The sequence below is a fragment of the Aquarana catesbeiana genome, linkage group LG05, assembly GCF_042186555.1.
Source record: "Aquarana catesbeiana isolate 2022-GZ linkage group LG05, ASM4218655v1, whole genome shotgun sequence".
In the NCBI taxonomy this organism is placed as follows: Eukaryota; Metazoa; Chordata; class Amphibia; order Anura; family Ranidae; genus Aquarana; species Aquarana catesbeiana.
The window spans coordinates 416,407,136-416,428,965 of record NC_133328.1 but is presented as its reverse complement, the minus strand read 5'-3'; the positions used below and the strand labels follow the sequence as shown (position 1 = coordinate 416,428,965).

The 21,830-nt window shown below is 41.6% G+C and overlaps 1 protein-coding gene across 1 annotated transcript in view; it reads left to right on the top strand.

The window, feature by feature from the left end:
* The window catches only part of CTDP1 (CTD phosphatase subunit 1), a 202,139-nt gene that overhangs the window by 47,646 nt on the left and 132,663 nt on the right, over positions 1-21,830 (top strand). Inside the window, exons 2-4 of the mRNA XM_073632797.1 lie at positions 8,138-8,221; positions 17,442-17,535; positions 18,324-18,452. Coding sequence (XP_073488898.1) covers positions 8,138-8,221; positions 17,442-17,535; positions 18,324-18,452 — 307 coding nt within the window. The remainder of the gene's footprint in view (positions 1-8,137; positions 8,222-17,441; positions 17,536-18,323; positions 18,453-21,830) is intronic.

The following is a 21,830-nucleotide window of genomic DNA, read 5'->3' as shown; positions in this document are numbered from 1 at the left end:
CACACACACACGCGCACACGCGCACACACGCACACACGCACACACACACTCAATCAAATGTGTTTACTCTTTTTAACCACTTACGGACTGCCCACCGCTTTACGTCGGCTGTTTGAAGGAGGATATCGTTGTTATGGCAGCAGCTAGCTGCCATAACCCTGGTATCCCCTTCTTCAACGGGCGGTCCACTACAAGATAAAAGTGGTCTCTGCGGCGGATTCGCTGCGAGATCACTTTTCTCGGCGGTGGGAGAGGGGATTTGTGCCCTCCGCCGCTTACTGGAGCCGTCGGCAGCGGCAATCGGATCCTTCCCGTGGCTGTTCATGGAGACGAGTGAGGGGAAGATGTCCCCCACCCGTCTCCATACAATTGCTGGGCGGAAGCGACGTCTAAACGTCACTTCCGCCCACAGCTCTTAAAGGGCCGTTTAAAAAAAAAAAAAAAATTTCATTGACAACATTTTTTTATTGCATGTTAGTCTAAATATGAGATCTAAGGTCTTTTTGACCCCAGATCTCATATTTAGGGGGTCCTGTCATGCTTTTTTCTATTACAAGGGATGTTTACATTCCTTGTAATAGGAATAAAAGTGACAATTTTTTTTTTTTTAAACGGTGTAAAAATAAAAGGTAAAATAAATAAGAAAATTTTTTTTTTTTCTAAACACGCCCCGTCCTAACGGGCTCGCGTGCAGAAGTGAATGCATATTTGAGTAGCGCCCGCATATGAAAACAGTGTTCAAACCACACATGTGAGGTAGCGCCGCGATTGGTAGAGCGAGAGCAATAATTCTAGCCCTAGACCTCCTCTGTAACTTAAAACATGCAACCTGTAGAATTTTTTTTTTTTAACCACTTGCTTACCGGGCCAATTCTGACATTTCTCTCCTACATGTAAAAATCATAATTTTTTTGCTGGAAAATTACATAGAACCCCCAAACATTATATATGTTTTTTTAGCAAAAACGCTAGAGAATACAGTGGCGGTCATTGCAACTTTTTATCTCGCACGGTATTTGCGCAGCAATTTTTCAAATACGTTTTTTTTTTTGGAAAAAAAACAGTTTTGTGCTTAAAAAAAACAAAAACAAAACAGTAAAGTTAGCCCAATGTTTTTGCATAATGTGAAAGATGAAGTTACGCCGAGTAATAGATACCTAACATGTCACGCTTTAAATATAGGCGACGCTTTGAAAATTTTTACAGGTTACCAGTTTAGCGTTACAGAGGAGGTCTACTGCTAGAATTATTGCTCTCACTCTAACGCTCGCGGCGATACCTCACATATGTGGTTTGAACGACGTTTCCATATGTGGGCGGGGTTTACATGTGCGTACGCTTCTGAGCGCGAGCTACCGGGGACAGGGGCGTTTTTAAAAATAAAAAAAATGTTTAATTTATTTTTTTATTTTACTTTATTTTTTTTTTTTTTACACTTCTTTTTACATTAAATTTTTTTTGATCACTTTTATTCCTATTACAAGGAATATTACAATCCCTTGTAATAGGAATCTATCGTGACAGGTCCTCTTTATGGAGAGATGCAGGGTCAATAAGACCCCACATCTCTCCTTCAGGCTGTAAAGCATAAGATCGGTTAAGAAATTCTCCGATCTCATGCTGACAGCCGCGATCACGGCTTTGTTTACAATGCGGAGTCCAGGTGTGATGTCATAACATCGCGCCCGGGCCTCCGACGGTCATAGAGATGACTGGTGACCATCTGGTCACCAGAAATCTCTATCGTCCTCATCCGGCGCTGGCCGATTCATTCTCCGGGCTCCCGATGGCACGGGAGAGCCCGGAGAAGCACCGGATGATGGCGGGGGGGCGTCGCCTCCCGTCGCCTATAAGAACGATCAAGCGGTGGAAGTGCGTTCTTATCGTGCACAGAATCGCTGGCTGAAAGAATATCTGAATGATGTCTGTAGCTACAGGCATAATTCAGATACCCCCTCCCCCCAAAGTGAGGACGTCATTTGACTATGGCCCGGTAGCCAAGTGGCTAAACGTCGCCTATGGAGATTTTTAAGAGTAAAAGTTTGTTGCCATTCCACGAGAGGGCGCAATTTTGAAGCGTGACATGTTAGGTATCAATTTACTCGGCGTAACATTATCTTTCACAATATTAAAAAAAAAAAAACTGGGCTAACTTTACTGTTGTCTTATTTTTTTTTTAATTAAAAAAAAAAAAGTGCATTTTTTGCAAAAAAGGTGCGCTTGTAAGACTGCTGCGCAAATATGGTGTGACAAAGTATTGCAACAACCGCCATTTTATTCTCTAAGGTGTTAGAAAAAAAATGTATAATGTTTGGGGGTTCTAAGTAATTTTCTAGCAAAAAAAAACTGTTTTTAACCTGTAAGTCCTCATGCACACGGACGTTTTTACAGCCGCTTTTTTGAGCTTTTTTTGCAGCTTAAAAAGGCCTGTCTATGTTAGTCTATGGCTTCATGCCCACCTAGGCGTTTTTGAGCTGCAAGTGGCATAGGCGTTTTTAAGCTGTAAAAAAAACCCAGGACCAGTGGGTTCTGAAAGACGTTTTTCAGCTGTAAAAATGCTCAAAAACGTCATTCACCAACGTTTTTTAGCGTTTTTGATCTATTGGAAAAAAAAAAAAATTTGAAAAAAAAAAAATTTGAAAAAAAAAAAAAACGCTCAAAAACGCTAAAAAACGCTATTGCAAAAACGCTGAAAAAAGCTGAAAAAAGTTAAAAAAAAATCACTGCTAAGATACTGGCGTTTTCATAACGTTTTTTTAACAGCCTGTGTGCATGAGGGCTAAACAACAAATCTCAGAAAGAGGCTCAGTCCTTAAGTGGTTAAATCGTAATCACAACAGAAAATTACCCTGATCAAAAGTTTACATACCCTGGTGATTTTGGCCTGATAACATGTACACAAGTTGACACAAAGGGGTTTGAATGGCTATTAAAGGTAACCATCCTCACCTGTGATCTGTTTGCTTGTAATTAGTGTGTGTGTGTGTGTGTGTGTGTGTGTGTGTGTGTGTATAAAAGGTCAATGAGTTTCTGGACTCCTGGTAGACCCTTGCATCTTTCATCCAGTGCTGCACTGATGTTTCTGGGTTCTGAGTCATGGGGAAAGCAAAAGAATTGTCAAAGGATCTGTGGGAAAAGGTAGTTAAACTGGAAAGGGATATAAAAAGGTATCCAAGGAACTGAGAATGCCAATCAGCAGTGTTCAAACTCTAATCAAGAAGTGGAAAACCACGGTCAGGTAGACCAACTAAAATTTCAGCCACAACTGCCAGGAAAATTGTTCAGGATGCAAAGAAAAACGCACATATAACTTCAGCTGAGATGCAGTACTCTCTGAAAACATGTGGTGTGGCTGTTTCAAGGTGCACAATAAGAAGGCACTTGAAGAAAGATGGGCTGCATGGTCGAGTCGCCAGAAGAAAGCCATTACTACGCAAATGCCACAAAGTATCCCGCTTACAATACGCCAAACAGCACAGAGACAAGCCTCAAACCTTCTGGCATTTGGAGTGATGAGACCAAAATTTAGCTTTTTGTCCACAACCATAAACGCTACATTTGGAGAGGAGTGGACAAGGCCTATGATGAAAGGGACACCGTTCCTACTGTGAAACACGGAGGTGGATCGCTGATGATTTGGAAATGAGTGAGCTACAAAGGCACAGGAAATTTAGTCAAAATTGATGGCAAGATGAATGCAGTATGTTATCAAAAAATACTGGAGGAACATTTGCATTAATCAGCCAGGAAGCTGCGCATGGGACGTACTTGGACATTCAAACATGACATTGACTCAAAATACAAGGCCAAGTCGAACTGTCATTGGCTACAGCAGAATAAAATGAAGGTTCTGGAGTGGCCACCTCCGTCTCTTGACCTCAATATCATTGAGCCACTCTGGGGAGATCTCAAACGTGCAGTTCATGCAAGACAGCCCAAGAAGATACAGGAAGTGGAGACTTTTTGCCAAGAGGAATGGGCAGCTTTACTACCTGAGAAGATAAAGAGCCTCAAACACAAATACCAGAAAAGACTTCAAGCTGTCATTGATGTTAAAGGGGTCAATACACGGTATTAAGAACTGGGGTATTTAAACTTTTGATCAGGGTCATTTGGGTAGTTTATGTTGTTATTATGATTTAAAAAGAGTAAACGCGGTTGATAATAAAGGGCTTCAGCCAAACACTAACCATGAGAGTTGGAGAGAGAGAGAGATCGATCTATCAGAATGATGGCCGGAAAGTGGTTTCATTATCCTGACTGGGCGTCACATGATGTCCAGCAGAATAAGCTGTGCCCACCGCATCTCTGATCTAGGTAAAGAGCCTCTGACATAGGCTCTTTAGCATGTGATCAGGTGTGTCCAGTCACAGCTGATCAGTGTAAACCGGAAGAGCTGTTTGCTTTTTCTCTAGGGTTGTCCTGATACCGAGCATTTGCAGGAGTACTCCTGATGCCTAATCCGATACCTGGACACTCAGGGATGATCGGTGCGGGGAATTTATAATCACCAATCTCCCTGTGTGGCTTTCAATAAAGCAGCTGACAGCTCCTCCTCTTCCTCCTCCTCCCCCCAGCTGCTTTATTGAAAGCCACACAGGGAGATCAGTGACTATAACTTACCCCGCCACCAATTTGTACCCGAGTGTCCCCTGTATCCTCCTCCGGCTCTCCTATGTGCTCCTCCGTGGGCTCTCCAGGTCCCATCCCCCTCTGTGTCGTCCTCCGTGCCCACCCATATCCACCAGAGATGCCAATCAGTGCCCATCAGTAATGCCTGCCAGTGCCACCTATCAGTACCCATCAGTGCGGACTTTCAGTGCTGCATAAAAACCCCAGTGGTGATCAAATACCACCAAAAAAAAGTCTGTTTGTAGAAACAAAATGATAAAAACGAAAAAGATTTTGTTTGGGCACAGTGTTGCATGACCGCCCAGTTGTCATTTAAAATGGGGGTGGGGGGGGAGTGCCCTGTATTGAAGTGGTTAAACAAGGTATTTCTCGCACACAAAATAAATCTTATCACACCCCAAAACACATTCTGCTATGCCTCCCGAGTATAGGGATGTCACATGTGTGAGAATTTTTCACAGCCTAGATCCAAAAGCACCTTTTGTGCTTTCAAGTTGCTTAAAGTGGTTGTTAAGCCACTCTGCTCACTTTATACAATCCTCTCTGGCTTCTAATCCTGTGTGCGCCTGTGTACATGCTTTATAGAAAGAATACCGTTTATATACCTGATTTTAGAGCACCACTCAGCGCTCACGTGACCAGCCGTCTCTCTCCTCTCCCTGTTTGACAGCTGCAGGGAGAGGGCCCAAGAATTTCCCTCTGATGTCAGTCGAGAGGGGAGGAGGAGAGGAGCACAAGCACTGGGCTGTATAACATGCTTTCAAGGAACAGGATTGATTTTTTTTTTTTTAGGGTAACAAAAGCTTTAAATTGCGCATCTAATTTCTTGAGTATTTATCACCTTTTTGGAGGCTCTGCAGCACCAGGACAGTGGAAACGCCCACAAAATAACCCCATTTTGGAAAACAAACAATTCAATGTATTTTCTAAGAGGCATAATGGGTTCTTTGTCATTTTTTTTTTTTTTTAATTTTTTGTAAAATGAAGGAAAGAAAATGAATTTTTTTTTTTCAATTAATATTTATTAATTAATATTTCTAACACCAGGGTGGATTTGATTTAAAGTGGTTGTAAACCTTTGTTTTAAAAAAAATAAACATAACAGTCCTACTTGCCTCCACTGTGCAGTTTGTTTTTGCACAGTGTGGCCCAGATCATCGCCTTCTGGGGTCCCCCTGGCAGCGATAGCGGCTCCAGCACGTCTCTGCTGAGGGAACAAAGGGCTCAGGTGAGTAAAACGTGGGTGCTGGGGAGCCAGTCACTGTCAGAAGTTTTTTCACCCTAATGCATGGGATGCATTAAGGTGAAAAAACACGAGGGTTTACAACCCCTTTAAATCACTAGTAAAAAGGCTTGATTTAGATCAACTCAATTTTAATCGTAATTTTTTAGAGCAACTGTCATCTGGCCTGCAGCGGCTCTTCCTCTGGCCCGCTATTGACTCACCGACAGTCCCATTCACCTTAATGGGACGGCTGGTGATGTGGCAGTGACACAACAAGGTCAGTGGATGCCTGCTAACGGGCACTGCCATAATGGATCTGAAATGACAGGTGCTCTTTAAACGTAAGGACTCTTTCTTGCTGGTAGTTAGGAAACCTTAAATTTGTTTGCAAATATTAAAGATTCTATTTATAATAATAATAAGCTGTCAGGTTAGAAAATATTCCCAAACTGGGTCTCTTTTATGGCCTGCTGCCATTTTGCTCCTCAAGGGAGGAATAAAGCACTTAAAGCTATGTGCAGAAAGATCACAAGGTTTATAAGCTGCTTCAGATGCATTTCTCTTCAAACAGTCAAAGTTTGTAGTGTACATAGATTTGCAAAACAATGGGATAAAGAAATATTCCTGAACTTGATTTTATCTCATGGTTGCTGTGAAATTTTGTGAATGCATCAATGCAGTGCATGTTATCTCAGCTTGCAGAGCTTGGATTCATTGAATGAGTTTACCAAAAATTACTATTATATAATTATTTCAGTATATACAGCCTCCTGCTACATAACTAAGCTCCATTTCATGCTGATTAACAGGTTCAATACAGGGCATTTTCACCCCCTTCCTTCCCAGGCCAATTTTTAGTTTTCAGCACTGTCGCACTTTAAATGACAATTGCGCGGTCGTGCGACGTTGTACCCAAAAAAAAATTGACGTCCTTTTTTCCCCACAAATAGAGCTTTCTTTTGGTGGTATTTGATCACCTCTGCGGTTTTTATTTTTTGCGCTATAAACAAAAGAAGAGCAACAATTTTGAAAAAAACACAATATTTTTAACTTTTTGCTATAATAAATATCCCAATTTTTTAAAAAAAATAACAAATTTTTTCCTCAGTTTTGGCCGATACATATTCTTCTACATGTTTTTGGTAAAAAAAATCGCAGTAAGCGTATATTGATTGGTTTGCGCAAAAGTTATAGCATCTACAAAATACGGGATAGATTTATGGCATTCTTTAAAAAAAATTATTTATTTATTTTTTTTACTAGTAATAGCGGCGATCGTGATTTTTTTCGTGACTGCGACATTATGACGGACACATTTTTGGGACCATTCACATTTATACAGCGATCAATGCTATAAAATTGCATTGATTACTGTGTAAATGTGACAGGCAGTGAAGGGGTTAACCACAAGGGGTTAAGTATGTTTCCTAGGGAATGATTCTAACTGTAGGGGGAGGGGACGTACAAGGGGAGGAGACCGATCAGTGTTCCGCTGTACTGGGAACACAGATCTCTCTCCTCACAACTGACAGGACGTGGATCTGTGTGTTTACACACACAGATCCACGGTTCGGCCCGGTTAACGGGCAATCGCGGGTGCCCGGCGGACATCGTGGCCGCCGGGCACACGCACTGGGTCCCGAGCAACGCGGCGCGCGCGAATCCCAGGCCATCATATGACGTCCACCCAGGATGGGAGATCCCATCTGTGGACGTCATTTGTCTATGGCCCGGTGCTGAAGTGGTTAAACTAAATTATTAGTGTATCTTAATACAAAAACTATCTTTTAGATAGATTTTTACTCCAAAACATTTGATAAAAAAAAATAAAAAATCAGATTTAACCACTTCAATACAGGGCACTTTCACCTCCTTCCTGCCCAGGCCAATTTTCAGCTTTCAGCGCTGTCACACTTTGAATGACAATTGAGCGACCATGCAACACTCTATCCAATCAAGATTTTTCTCATTGTTTTCCCCCAAGTATAGCTTTCTTTTTGGTGGTATTTGATCACCAACTGGGTGTTTTATTTTTTGCTAAACAAACAAAAAACCTAAAAATGTTGAAAAAAGTTTTCCTTCATTTCTGTAAATATAAACGCTGGGGGCACTCTGCAGGAGTGAGGGGCCAGGAGCATCAGGGCTGCTCTGTGCAAAACCACTGCCCAGAGCAGGTAAGTGTAACTTGTTTGTCATTTAAAAAAATAAAATCTGTCATTGCTTTAACAGTTTGCCAAGTTGTTTCTATGCTTCTACTAATGCATTATTTTTTTGTTGTAGTGGTGTCTTGGTGAGATTGTCAGGCTGTAACCATCCTGTGGTGATGAAAGGCTTGTGTGCAGAATGTGGTATGGACTTGACACAGTAAGTAAACTCTCTTCTTTTTCCGGTGTTCAGACTTTTCATTATTTTCATTGTTGTATTTTATTTGCGTTTTTTTAAACAATTAGAAAATTGTAAAGACAAACTATTGAGATGTTCTCTAAGGTGTAGCAAGCTTTAATTCAGTTCATTTTGTTTGTCTTATTACGTTAGTGCTCAGCTAATTGGCCATTTGCATGGCTGTAAAAATATAACAGATAAGACAATTATGTAATGCATCTGTGACAAGCACATACCATTCCTTGTATTACCCACCAGTGGCTGCTCAACTTTAGTACTAGTACATTTGTAAAGTCAGGGGTATTTCCATCAATTCTATTGCCACCTGCCTCCCCAAAATACAGTGCATGGGCTCTGATCAACCATTCACCTGGTACCATTACCGTCGTGGGAGTGTACCAGTAAATGTACATTTCTTGATTACTTTTATGACGATTTCTAAAGTACCTTTTTGAATGTGAGATCCATTTTAAAATATTTTTATGTTTGAGGGACACAAATGTCCCAGGCTATGAGATAATATTGCCATCTGCAGGAGGAGAGTGCCAAGTGCATAAAATAACGCAACCTTAGTAGCCAGCACAATCTACTACAGTAGTAATCAACTTAAAAATTGTTTTTAAGGCCTCAAGTTTGGCCCCTGACACATCCAAAGCGCCAGACAATAGCAGCACGTTTTTGTGCATTGAGGGTGCACTGTGTTAAGTTGGTCAGATCATTCAAAATTAATAAGCTACGCTCCAAAAATTTCAGCCCTGCTGCATTTTTTTTTTTTTTTTTTTTTGCACCGTATCATATTGCACACTGAAGAAGTCGGAATACAATAACCCCAACCCCAGTAGTGTTGTCAGTGGACACAATATGAACCCCCAGCATTTATGTCAGTACTATTTGACCCCCTTCCACATTGAGTCCAGGCAGTGAAATTTAACACCCACACCCCCTGCAGCAATGGTCATGGCAGTTAAAGTTAATCAACCATTCTCTCCTATCCATTAAGGTGAAAAACTTCTGACATTGACCAGCCCCCTGTTTTACTCACCTTCCCATGCTCTACCTGTCTGCCCGTTTGTCTCTGCTCTTGATTGGATAGACTGATAGCAGCGCAGCCATTGGCTCCCGCTGCTGTCAATCAAATCCAATGACACGGGGGGCGGGGCCGAGTCCTGCATTCTGTGCTCGCCTGCATGGGTGTCCACCTACCAGTGCCGCCAGGGGACCCCAGAAAGGAGGACCGGGGCCACTGTGCAAAATGAAATGGCCATCCTTCTGTTTCAGATAGGCATCTGTCTGTTCAGTGATGACCTCCTGTGCAAGAGGTACATTTCAGGGTTCATAGTCCTCAATAACGCATATCTTCATGTGCCATATTTTTCCAGGCTCATCAAGGGTTTGTGCAATTGCAGTGCAAAGTCATCTTTTTTTCATTTTGTGACTCTGCTCTTCGGGCTGGCCACAGCTCCCAAGGGTTCACAAAGCTCCTAGCCCCGGTGCTGGACTTACTGAAGACACAGGGGATGTCAATCTCAGTATACCTCAATAATCAAACTTAAAAAGAGTGCACATGTTCTGAAACACGTCGCATTGCCTCTGGGATCTGTGATGTCAGTGCCGCTCCCGCCATGCTGTGTTCCACCTGGATCATCGGGTTTCCTCAGCGCACACCTAGCTCCTCCTCCTGGCCTCAGCATACTCCTTCCACGCTGCTGCAGTGCTCGTGATACTAGACCAGTTTTTCTCAACTCCAGTCTTCAAGGCGCCCCAACAGGTCATGTTTTCAGGCTTTCCATTATTTTGCACAGGTGATTTGATCAGTTTCACTGCCTTCGTAATTATCACAGCCATTTCATCTAAGGGAAATCTTGAAAACGTGACCTGTTGGGGAAACTTGAGGACTGAAGTTGAGAAACCCTGCGCTAGCCGGACTACATACCCAGCACCATTATATCAGATGAGCCTTTCCATGCCCTTGATCTTGTGAGTACCCCATTATGGGGACAAAATAAAACTGTTTTAAATCTACTACACTTGGTGGCGCTTTCCTCCTTTCTCCTTTTGTCTCTTATACCAACAGAGTAAGCTACGCTCTTGGATAAGCCAGCCCTATTGTATGGACATTTTAATAACTACCTTGGACTATTAACCACTTAGTGTCCCTTTTGCCTCTGCGCTCATTACCCCCTTTTTTTTTTTTTTTGGTCAGGAAGTAGTCCGTTCCAGATTTTCTTTCGATGCATTTTTGCAGAAGGAAATTGTATAGAAGTCAAAGCACCTTCCCTACGTACAGTCCTACTCAAGGTCTTTTTGTAGAGGATCATTCCCTCTGGAACATGAAGATCAAAGCATTGGATTGCCGGAGGACTCTGTTCCCAGGGTATTGCAGAGCTCAAATTGGTGGTTGATAGTTTAGAATCTGGAGAAGGTGAAATTCTTCCTTTCAGGTGTTTGGAAGATCATAACCACTGATGCCAGTGTCTCCAGTTGGTTTGAAGGTGACTACAGATCAGTGGACTTGGTCTCCATGGGAGAGAATACTGCTCATCAATATCTTGAAACTTTTGGCCAGTACACCTTGCTCTGGATTATTAGACAAACCAGTTGTAGGTTCAATCCGACAGTGCCTCCACAATGGCACATATCAACCACCAGGGCGGCACAGGAGTTGTGCGGCTCAGGAAGGTACATATCCCAGGTATAGCAAAATGGCAGAGGGGCTTTCCAGGGATCAGCAACTAATGCTGGGACTACATGGTCCCTGCATCCCAAGACCTTTTTTTGGCAATCTGCCAGCATCGGGGAACTCTGCAGGTGGATCTGTTATACAACAAGTTTGATAGGTTGTGTCCGGGTCGAGTCCCACTGGCAATATAGGGGTAGATGCACTGACAGGTTGACAAATCAAACTGTACGTGGAGAAGTCCTGGTAATCCTGGAGCCATTAGCTGAAGCCCGTTTCTGATCTGGCTGATCTTTTCTTTGGAGTAATACTGAAAGTGGCAATAGACCCAAGGGGGTCTTCCTTTTAAGGTGAGCAGGCATTACACACTGAGGTGGTGGTGATTATCTGTCGGCACATATTTTCTGCAGAAACTGTCATGGAGCATGGAGTGATTTTATTCACATTTTTCATCAGCATTCAAGAGTTTTTTATATTTTGTTATGTGGACTATTTTTACATTTTTATATAATCACTATTTTTCACTTATTTGATGGAGTATATTCATTTTGAGGTTTAGCACACTATTATGTATCTATTTTTCTGCATTTTTTTCCTTGGGTGGGTAATGGGTCTTTACTGTACTCGATGGGGATGATATCCCTGATGTTTTGTTTTTTTAGTCTTGACCCTTTTATCTTGGGCACGAAGTTCCTGTCAGGTTAGCTGGATGGGTGAGGAGTGCACAAGCAGGCTGCACAGCATTTTAGATAGGGTTGTGCACCCGCTGTATATCTCGAGTCTAGGCTATGCCTATGGCCACCATTTTGGCTTAAGGGCTTTGATGCTAACCATGCCCTTATTTTACTCCAGGGCGTTTTGCCCTCACTACACAGTACGTCCCTCAGGTCGGACCACTTAACTGGAGGTGGACCGAGTTTGGATGGGTGCAGCATGTGTCTCCTCGTTTTGCTCTCAAGTCGAATATTTTGACTGCAATGTAGAGGGATTCATTTTGAGGATAATGTAGGCCATTGCATGACCCGAGCACAGGTTGCACAGGAAGCATCCAAATCCTATGCCTGTGATCTTAGATTAATCTGACACAAAAGTCCCTGGTGCTCCAGACAAGGATCTTGAGGAGGTCATTCTGGTGGAGGAATCTCTAATTCAAAGTTTCTATGGCGCAGAAAGTGGAGGCTGCAACTGAGTCCTTGTTTTGATACTTCTGTGCATGTGTCGCAAAAAAAAAATAAAAATAGAATTAACGTGACTATTGCAGCAGGATTTTGTCAGGGACCGCTTACCTCCCACATACTGGCCTGCTAAACCCATCAGAGAAATTCCCATAGATGATCTCTACTGTAAAGTAGACTCTTTGGTTGCATGTCTATTAGACGTGTCTCTGAGCTAGCAGCATTTTCTTGTAAGGAACCATACGTCCTTCACAAAGACAAAAAGACAAGGTAATCTTATGCACAAGGCCGTCCTCCTTTTCCTAATGTGGTATCGGTCGTCCAGCTTAATAAAGGCATTGTACTTCCATGTTTGTGCCATGCTCCAAAGCACTCAAGAGAAACTGCCTTGATGGTTGTGAGAGCTTTCAGAATCTACCTCTAACGGTACCAGTCTATAACCTAGGGTCTGTGAATATTCAGCCTGTGCCTTGTACTGTACTTCAAGATATGGAAATTACAGGCAAGTCAGAATTCCTTTTATACTGTGGTTGTTTATATTTGTACAGTGAGGAACATCCAACCAACAGTTGAAACCCAACTGAAGTCTTTCTGCATAGGTCTGTTCCAGATTACCACTCCAGCAAGTATAGGGAATGGGCTGCAAGAGGTATCAAATTGGGCTGCTCTCTAAGAGGATGATATAAAAAATGGTTGAAGTACTGGACATCCTATAAAAAAAAAAAATCAACCATTAGATTGTTGAGGGGACAAAATATATCAAATATAACTTAAAAGTACATGCTCAAAATGTATGAGCCACCTAATCTTACACTGGAGTACCAAAACAACCACTAAATATTGCTCTCCTTTAGCTTAACACCTTCCTGCCTGGCCTATAGCAGAATGACAGCCGAGCAGTGGCTTTCCCATCCTGACTGGATGTCGTATGACATCCTGTCAAAGTGCAGCTCGTGGGGTCGCGCAGCTATCTGTCCACGGGACACAGCCAATGACTGATCAGTGTACTGGCTCACTGCTGGTACCATGTGACCACTCACGGCAGGTCACATGACGGTTGTACATGGCGGATGGCTTCCTTTCATGCCATCTATTGTGGACAATTGTGTTGCTAACTGGTCAATTTGATCACATGGAACAGACAGGGCTGATCACAGCCCATCTGTACCATGTGATTAGCATTGACCAATCACAACAAAAAACCTGAATCTATTTAATTCAGTAAAATGCTTGCTTATAGCAATGTCATTCTATGCTATAAGCAAACGCTGTGTAAAAAAATAAAAATAAATAAATGTAAGAGTAGTACAATGTTACTATTTTAACATTGTATTGCTCTGGTCAGTGTGTTTAACACAAAAAAACACACCAGTTATATGATGCTGTACTGCACTGACAGTATGTAAAAAAAAAAGTGACATTTTCCAAAAAATTACAACTTCAAAAAAAAAAAAAACATGCCTCTTACTAAATACCTGGGACTGTCTACTTTTCAAAAAGGGGTAATTTGGGGGATATTTGTACTGTCCTGGCATTTTAGGGCCTCAAGAAATGATAGGCTTTTTACCTATTTTGTTACAATACAGCATTTAGTTCAATGTTTTTTTTTTAATCTGAATTATATGTGATGGATCAGAACACAATAGTCTAAGTTGGTGAAGTAAAATTGGAAAAATATATAGATAAAACTATTTTTCAGAAATAAAAAAATAATTGGCATGTGCATATGTATTCACCACTTTTTGTTATGACACCCATAAAAAGCTCTGGTGCAGCCAATTACCTTCAGAGGTCACACAATTAGTAAAATGATGTCCACTTGTGTGCAATATAAGTGTCACATGATCTGTCATTACATATACTCACCTTTTCGAAAGGCCCCAGAGGCTGCAACACCTAAGCAAGAGGCACCACTAACCAAACACTGCCATGAAGACCAAGGAACTCTCCAAACAAGTAAGGGACAACGTTGTTAAGTACAAGTCAGGGTTAGGTTATAAAATAAAAAAAAAATAAAAAAAGGGGGCACCATCAAATCTATCATAACCAAATGGAAAGAACATGGCACCACATCAAACCTGCCAAGAGATGGCCGCACACCAAAACTCACAGACCGGGCAAGGGAGGCATTTATCAGAGAGGCAGCACAGAGACCTAAGGTAACATTGGAGGAGCTGCAGAGATCCACAGCAGAGACTGGAGTATCTGTACATAGGACGACAATAAGCCAGACGCTCCATAGAGTTGGGCTTTATGGCAGAGTGGCTAGAAGAAAGCCATTACTTTCAGCAAAAAACAAAATGGCACATTTTGAGTTTGCGAAAAGGTGGGAGACTCCCAAAATGTATAGAGAAGGTGCTCTGGTCTGTTGAGACTAAAATTTTACCTTTTGCCCATCAAAGAAAACAATATGTCTGGCGCAAACCCAGCACATCACATCACCCAAAGAACAAGTTGCGGGAAAGATGGATGGTGCTAAATACAGGGATATTCTTGAGCAAAACCTGTGCCACTCTGTGTGTGATTTGAGGCTAGGACAGAGGTTCACCTTCCAGCAGGACAATGATCCCAAACACACTGCTAAAGCAAAACTTGAGTAGTTTAAGGGGAAACATGTAAATGTGTTGGAATGGCCTAGTCAAAGCCCAGACCTCAATCCAATAGAAAATCTGTGGTTAGATTGCTGTTCACAAGTGCAAACCATCCAACTTGAAGGAGCTGGAGTAGTTTTACGAGGAGGAATGGGCAAAAATGCCAAAAAAAATCCTTTTTTTTTTTTTTTTTTTTTTAAACATTTTTAGTCTTTTTTTGTTTTGTTAGCAAAAAGTAAACCCAGTGGTGATTTAAATACTACCAAAAAAAAAAAAAAAAAAAAAAAAAAAAAAAAAGCTCTAGTTGTGTGAACAAAATGATTCAAATTTAGTTTGGGTACAGTGTTGCATGACCTCGCAATAGTCATTCAAAGTGCGACAGTGCTGAAAGCTGAAAATTGTCATGGGCAATGCTCTCTATATATTCCAATGGGTGTAGGGGTAAAGATCTGCCTAATAAAAGAATTGTAGTTTGAGATTCTTGAATCTTATCGGAGAGAGGTGCATCTTTCAATTATATTGTACTATTTTTCTCAGTATTTAGAAGTGTCCAGTGGCCCTGGTGCCATTAAAGTTCCAATCCTGGATGATGTTTTTCAGTAATAACTTCCTATGATGTTGGTACCTGTAAAATAATATATACAACACATTTGGCATTTCTGTGCCTTTGGGCACCTCAATAGTGGGATACCTTAACAACTTGCTCCTTAAAGTCTGCTGTGTCCAGACTTTCTACTGCAATGGCTTATAATGCACCTCATTTTATATTTTGCTGGTTTTAACAGGATAGCTGTTGGAGCTAAGGTACTAAGAAATATTAACTTGGTTTTTTATCACTGTGATGCTTAAAGCTTGTAAGCTTTTAAAAATAAAACCCAGAGGTGATCAAATACCACAAAATGAAAGCTCTATTTGTGTAAAAAAAAATGTATATAAATTTAATTTTTCTACAGTGTTGAATGACAGCAAAATTGCCAGTTAAATTGGCACAGTTCCGAATATCAAAAAATGCCATGGTCATGGAGGTAAAAACTCCCAGAGGTCAAGTGGTTAAAAAGACAAAAATACAAAACAAAACACAGCCTTAAGGGCCAGCACCATCTACTAGCTAAATCCAACCACCTTCAGAAACCGCAGTTAGTATGACCCAGTTGCAGACCGCCCTATAGCAGATTTGCTGCTACAGGGTGGCCACTCTGTAGAGAATCACGTGTGTGTGTGTGTATGTGTGTGTATGTGTGTGTGTATATATGTATATATATATATATATATATATATATATATATATATATATATATATATATATATATATATATATATATAGCAATTCTGCGCTTCCGGGTAGGGGGTGTACCGCTTCTGCTGTGATTAATCGCAGCAGAAGCCGATCAGTGGGTGCTGGACAATGGATGACCACCGGCACCCGCTGATTGGCGAGGAGGTAATGCTCTGTCCTGTCAGTGGGTATTAGCTGGATTGTTTCCTTGCAAACCAGGGAATAAAATTCAGCACATCCCTTAGTAAAAGCTGGTTAGGCACACATTTAACCCTTTGATCGTCCTAGATGTTTAACCCCTTCCCAGCCAGTGTCCTAAAAAAAAGAGATTTTCTACATTGTGTTAGTACATATCCAATCAAAAAAATAGAATTTCTTCATAAATGTAGACCAAAATGTTTTCTGCTACATTTCTTTGGTTAAAAAAATAAATAAATCCCAATAAGTGTATATGAATTTGTTTGTGTGAAAGTTAGTGTCTACAAACTATGGTGTGTGTGTATATATGCCGGAATTTACGCAGCTATGAGGCTCTGATGATGCCAGTGCTCAATTTATAGTGGGACTGTGATAGTGTGGCGGGCAATCTGGTGTTAACAGACACTATCTCGGAGCATTACAAACTAACACTGATGTCACTTATACAGTGATAATACTGACACTGGCTGGGAAGAGGTTAAAGTGGTTGTAAAGGCTGAAGGTTTTTTCACTTTTATGCACAAAGGTAAAAGGCCTTCTGCCTGCAGCATCACCCTGCAACCCCCCCCCCCCCCCCCCAATACTTCCCTGAGCCCCTATCTCGATTCTGCAATGTGCACGGGAGCCGAGGCACTCCCGGGTCTCTCAATCCTCATTGGATTGGCTGAGCGCCCAATAGCAAGCATCTTGCTGTGGGGGCACTTGGCAAGGGGGGAGGGGCCAGGAACACCGGTGGTGGGCCTGAGAAGAGGAGGATTTGGGGCTGCTTTGTGCGAAACCATTGCACAACAGGTAAATATAACATGATTTTTTTTTTTTTTTTATTAAACGCAAGCCTTTAATATCACTTCAACATCTAGGGGCAATCAATGGGTTAACTGTGCCTAACCATGTGTAATGTGTGCTTCTTTTACTATCTGGCTGTTTTTTCTCCTTGCTTTTCAGGCAGAAGAAACTGCCAGATTACTGTTCACAGTACATAGAGTTCTGAGTTTTTGAAAAACACACAAGCACTTCTATTGATAAGCTAAGCAAAGGCACATAACCTGACGGGTTTCTGCATATCACTTTGGCAACTGTTTTTGTAGTAAGCCCATTGCTTTCTGCAACATTGCTGGGTGTTAGAAATGTTTTATAGCTTATTTTAAATAAAATGTACTGGAAAAAATAAGGCCCTGTTTGTTGCAGTGTGCCCTATATTGACACTATAGAGCTGGTGTGTTTTCTTTTTGAATGCACTTTATTTGGAATTGTAGGTCTCCTACTTAGTCTCTCATTTATTTAGGTTACAAAACAAGAATGGCAAGCAGCAGGTGCCGTTGTCAACAGCTACAGTTTCCATGGTTCACAGTGTCCCAGAACTCATGGTCAGCTCAGAGGTAAGCTGCACTAATGTTCATAATATAGGGATCTTCAAAGCAGTAAAGAGGGAGCTATCTTTTGGGTCCGTTGTATTTTTGTTAGAAGATAAATATGGACAATTTTTTTTTTTTTTCCTGGCTGTACTTCTTTTGTGGGTCAGAGGAGTACATTTACTTTTGTTCTTTTGTAACTCAGTCAGCTGATAGTGGACAATTATCTGCTATCAGCTGAAGGGGCAGAGCCATGTCAGGCTCAGGAAAGAGTCAGCGCATAAATATGATTTATAAACTTACTAATTCAGAATATTAAATTGACCAAAAACCATTAGGCCCCTTACACACTGGGTGGCCACAGTTGAAGCCGGGAATATATCCTCTGATCCCCGCTGAGCAGGTGGATAGCTGGTCCATGTCCACTCCACTTATGCAGAACAGACACAGACACAGCCCGCTCCCTTCTATGGGTAGTCGGATGTAAACGGACAGCCTGTCCGTTTTACACTAGACTGCCATCTGATCTAATCCACTAGACTGCTGGAGAACGGATCCCCATCTACCTGTTTTTGTGGATATGATCGGATTTTAGCGGACACATGTCCATTGACACCTGCCGCTCCATAAAGCAGACAGGAGGGTCTGGTGGGGTCTGCCTGAAAAACTGACAGGCGGACCCAATTGGTTGGCCAATGTGAAAGGGCCCTTTATAGTTTCACTTTTAGTCAGCATTTGGTAATGGTCATAATTTGGCTGCTTAACACTTTAAAGTTCAGTATATTCTTGTTTCTTTCTTTTTTTTTTTTTTTTAGCAAGCAGAACAGCTGGGTCGTGAAGACCAGCAGAGATTACATCGAAATAGGAAACTTGTTCTCATGGTTGATTTAGACCAGACATTAATCCATACTACAGAACAGCACTTCCAACATATGTCTAGAAAGGTAAACATTTTTTTATTTATCATTGGCACTTAGTCTGTTGGATGTTAGATGGTTAAACTTGCAAGATAAACATGCATTTGAAATGTTATTGGTAGCTTTTAGATAAAGTTTGCAGGAGAGCCCACACACAAGCACTTCAACCAGGTAGTGAGCAACAGAAATGTGTGATCCAGTGGTTTTAAATACAAACTGCACATTTTTAACTATTCTGCTCACCAGGTCTTTTTTTTTCCCTACTTTTAGGAGACCCTGGCTAGGCTAGTATCCCAAGCAAAGGGTTATGAACATGTGGGTCTTATGTGTTGATACCTGTCCACATGGCTTGTCAACTTTGTTTCAAGAGAAAGCCAGGCAGCCTGCCTCCCCTTCCTGTCACAGTGACTGTTGACTGCTTTACTATTCATTCAGTTATGACCATTATGAGCTTCAGTAGTCTTACAGAAACAATGTAATCGGGACATTGATGCAACATAAGTCTCCCAAAAAAAGAAAGCTGGAATATTTCTAGGGATTGCTGCCTTTTGCACATAGAAAAGGGTACAACTCTTTTATTACAAAAGCATCATAACATTTATGGGAGTTGCAAAAAAATAAAAAAGGCCACCACAGATGTGTGGTAATTGTTTTAGTAAGATTTGTGAAGACTGGCTGTTTAGATATTCTTTATACAGTAAGATGAAACCCCCATCCTGTCTGTACAGCCCTGGTCAAAAGTTTTGAGAATAACACAAATATTAGTTTCACAAAGTCTGCTGACCTCAGTTTTCATGATGGCAATTTGCATATACTCCAGAATGTTATGAAAAGTTAATTGCAAAGTCCCTGTTTGCCATGACAGTGAACTTAATCGCAGAAAAAAAATATTTCCACTGCATCTCAGCCCTGCCACAAAAGGATTAGCTGACATGTCAGTGATTCTCTTGTTTACAGAGGTGTCAGTGTTAACGAGGACAGGGCTGTAAATCACTCTGTAATGCTGATTGAGTTAGAATAACAGACTGGAAGCTTTAAAAGGAGGGTGGTGCTTGAAATCATTGTTTGTTTGTTTTTTTCCCTTCGTTAACCATGGTTACCTGCAAGGAAACACATGCAGTCATCATTGCTTTGCACAAAAAGGTATTCACAGACAAGGATATTGCTGCTACTAATATTGCACCTAAATCAACCATTTATCGGATCGTCACGAACTTCAAGGAGAGAGGTTCAACTGTTGTGAAAAAGGCTTCAGGGTGCCCAAGAAAGTCCAGCAAGCACCAGGGCCATCTCATACATTTGATTCCAATGCGGGATCGGGGCACAACCAGTGCAGAGCTTGCTCAGGAATGGCAGCAGGCAGGCGTGAGTACATCTGCACGCACAGTGAGGAGAAGACTTGGAGGATGGCCTGTTGTCGAAGGGAAGCGCAGAAGCCATTTCTGTCCAGGAAAAACATCAGGGACAGACTGATATTCTACAAAACGTACAGGGATTGGACTGCTGAGCACTGGGGTAAAGTCATTTTCTCTGATGAATCCCCTTTCCGATTGTTTGGGGAACCCTTATCCGGCGAAAAAAAAAAAAAAAGGGGAGCGCTACCATCAGTTCTGTCATGTCAACAGTAAAGCATCCTGAGACCATTCATGTGTGGGGTTTGCTTCTTAGCCAAGGGAGGGGGCTCACTCACAATTTTGCCTAAGGACCCAACCCTGAATAAAAAATGGTAGCAAATTCTCCCAACCATCCAAGAACGGTTTGGTGATGAGCAATGCCTTTTCCAGCATGATTGAGCTCCTTGCCAAAAGCGATAACTAAGTGGCTTTGGGCACAAAACATCAAACTTTTGGATCCATGGCCAGGAAACTCCCCACACCATAATCCTATTGAGAACTTAAGAACTTGTGGTCAATCCTCAAGAGACGGGTGAACAAACCCGTTCCCCCCAATTGACAAACTTCAAGCATTGATTATGCAAGAATGGACTGCCATCAGTCAGGATTTGGCCCATAAGTTGATTGACCGCATGCCAGGGGGGCGCATTGCAGAGGTCTTGAAAAAGAAGGGTCAATACTGCAAATATTGACTCTTTGCATAAATGTAATTGTCAATAAAAGCCTTTGTAGGTAATTTATATTTTTTTTATTAATTTTACAAACATTTAAAAAAAATATATTGTATATATCACAAAAATCATTCAAAAACAATAAAAATGGGTCAATCCTAGAATGAAAATAAATATATAATTACCCCCCCACCCTTCTCTCCTATAGAATACTTTTTGGTCTAAGGCTTGATTCACACCTATGCATTTTTAGTGCTTTTTGCATTTTGCAGATTTGCACTGCAGTCCATTTAACATGGTTTCCTATGGAACACATTCTGTAGTGCAAATCTGCAAAAAGCACTAAAAATGCATAGGTGTGAATCCAGCCTAAAGTTCCTTTTTTGGTTTAAAGGTTTCTTTATACAATAATAGAAAAAACAAAAACAAACAGTTGTTACTAAATACCACCAAAAAACACTATGGGGGAATTCAGTAAAGCTGCTGTGTTACTTTTCTGCCTTTAATCCCAAATGTATTGTGCCAAATTCCTGAGGCATTTGCAACACACTTGGTTCTGACAGCGACTTCTGCTCCAAATTCTAAAATGTGCCACTTCACATTGGGTCATTTTGAATGCACCAAATATAAAACTGCAGACAATTAAGACCAACTCTCTTTTTGCGTACAGAGAGAAAAACTGTACAAAAGTGTCTCGAATGCATTCTAAAAGTGGCGCAGCATGAGCCAAATTCAAGTACAAGTTGCAGACAGGTATATAAATTTGGAGCATTCTTCACCACGTTTTAGAATGTATGAGAGACACTTTTGGAATATCTGTCTGCACCCACCAGTCTTTATAAATTCCAGGGTATATCTGTATAAAATTTGGGCACAATGTTGCATGACCGAGTAATTGTCAGTCAAAATATCACAGCACTGAAAATTGAATGTGGCCTAGAAAGGGAGAGGTGTAACATGATGGTATTGAGGTGATTAGCCACTTGCTGTCTAGGACAATTTCTTTTAACCGCTTGCTGACCAAGCCGCCGCAGTTGTACTGTGGCAACATGGCTCGGCTGCACGAATCACCGTCATGTTGCGTCGGTAACATAGACGACCACTAGGGGGTGCGTGCGCCCACGGAGCCAATGTGAGTGCCCGGCGGTCGCAATCACCGCCGGGCTTCCGGGATCGAACTGTGTAAACACAGTTTCCGGTTCTATGAGGGGAGAACAGACAGACCGTCTATTCATAGAGAGTATGAACAGCGATCTGTCATCTCCCCTGTACAGTCCACCCCCCCCCCCTTCAGTTAAACACACACTAGGCAACACATTAACTCCTTCACCGCCCCTAGT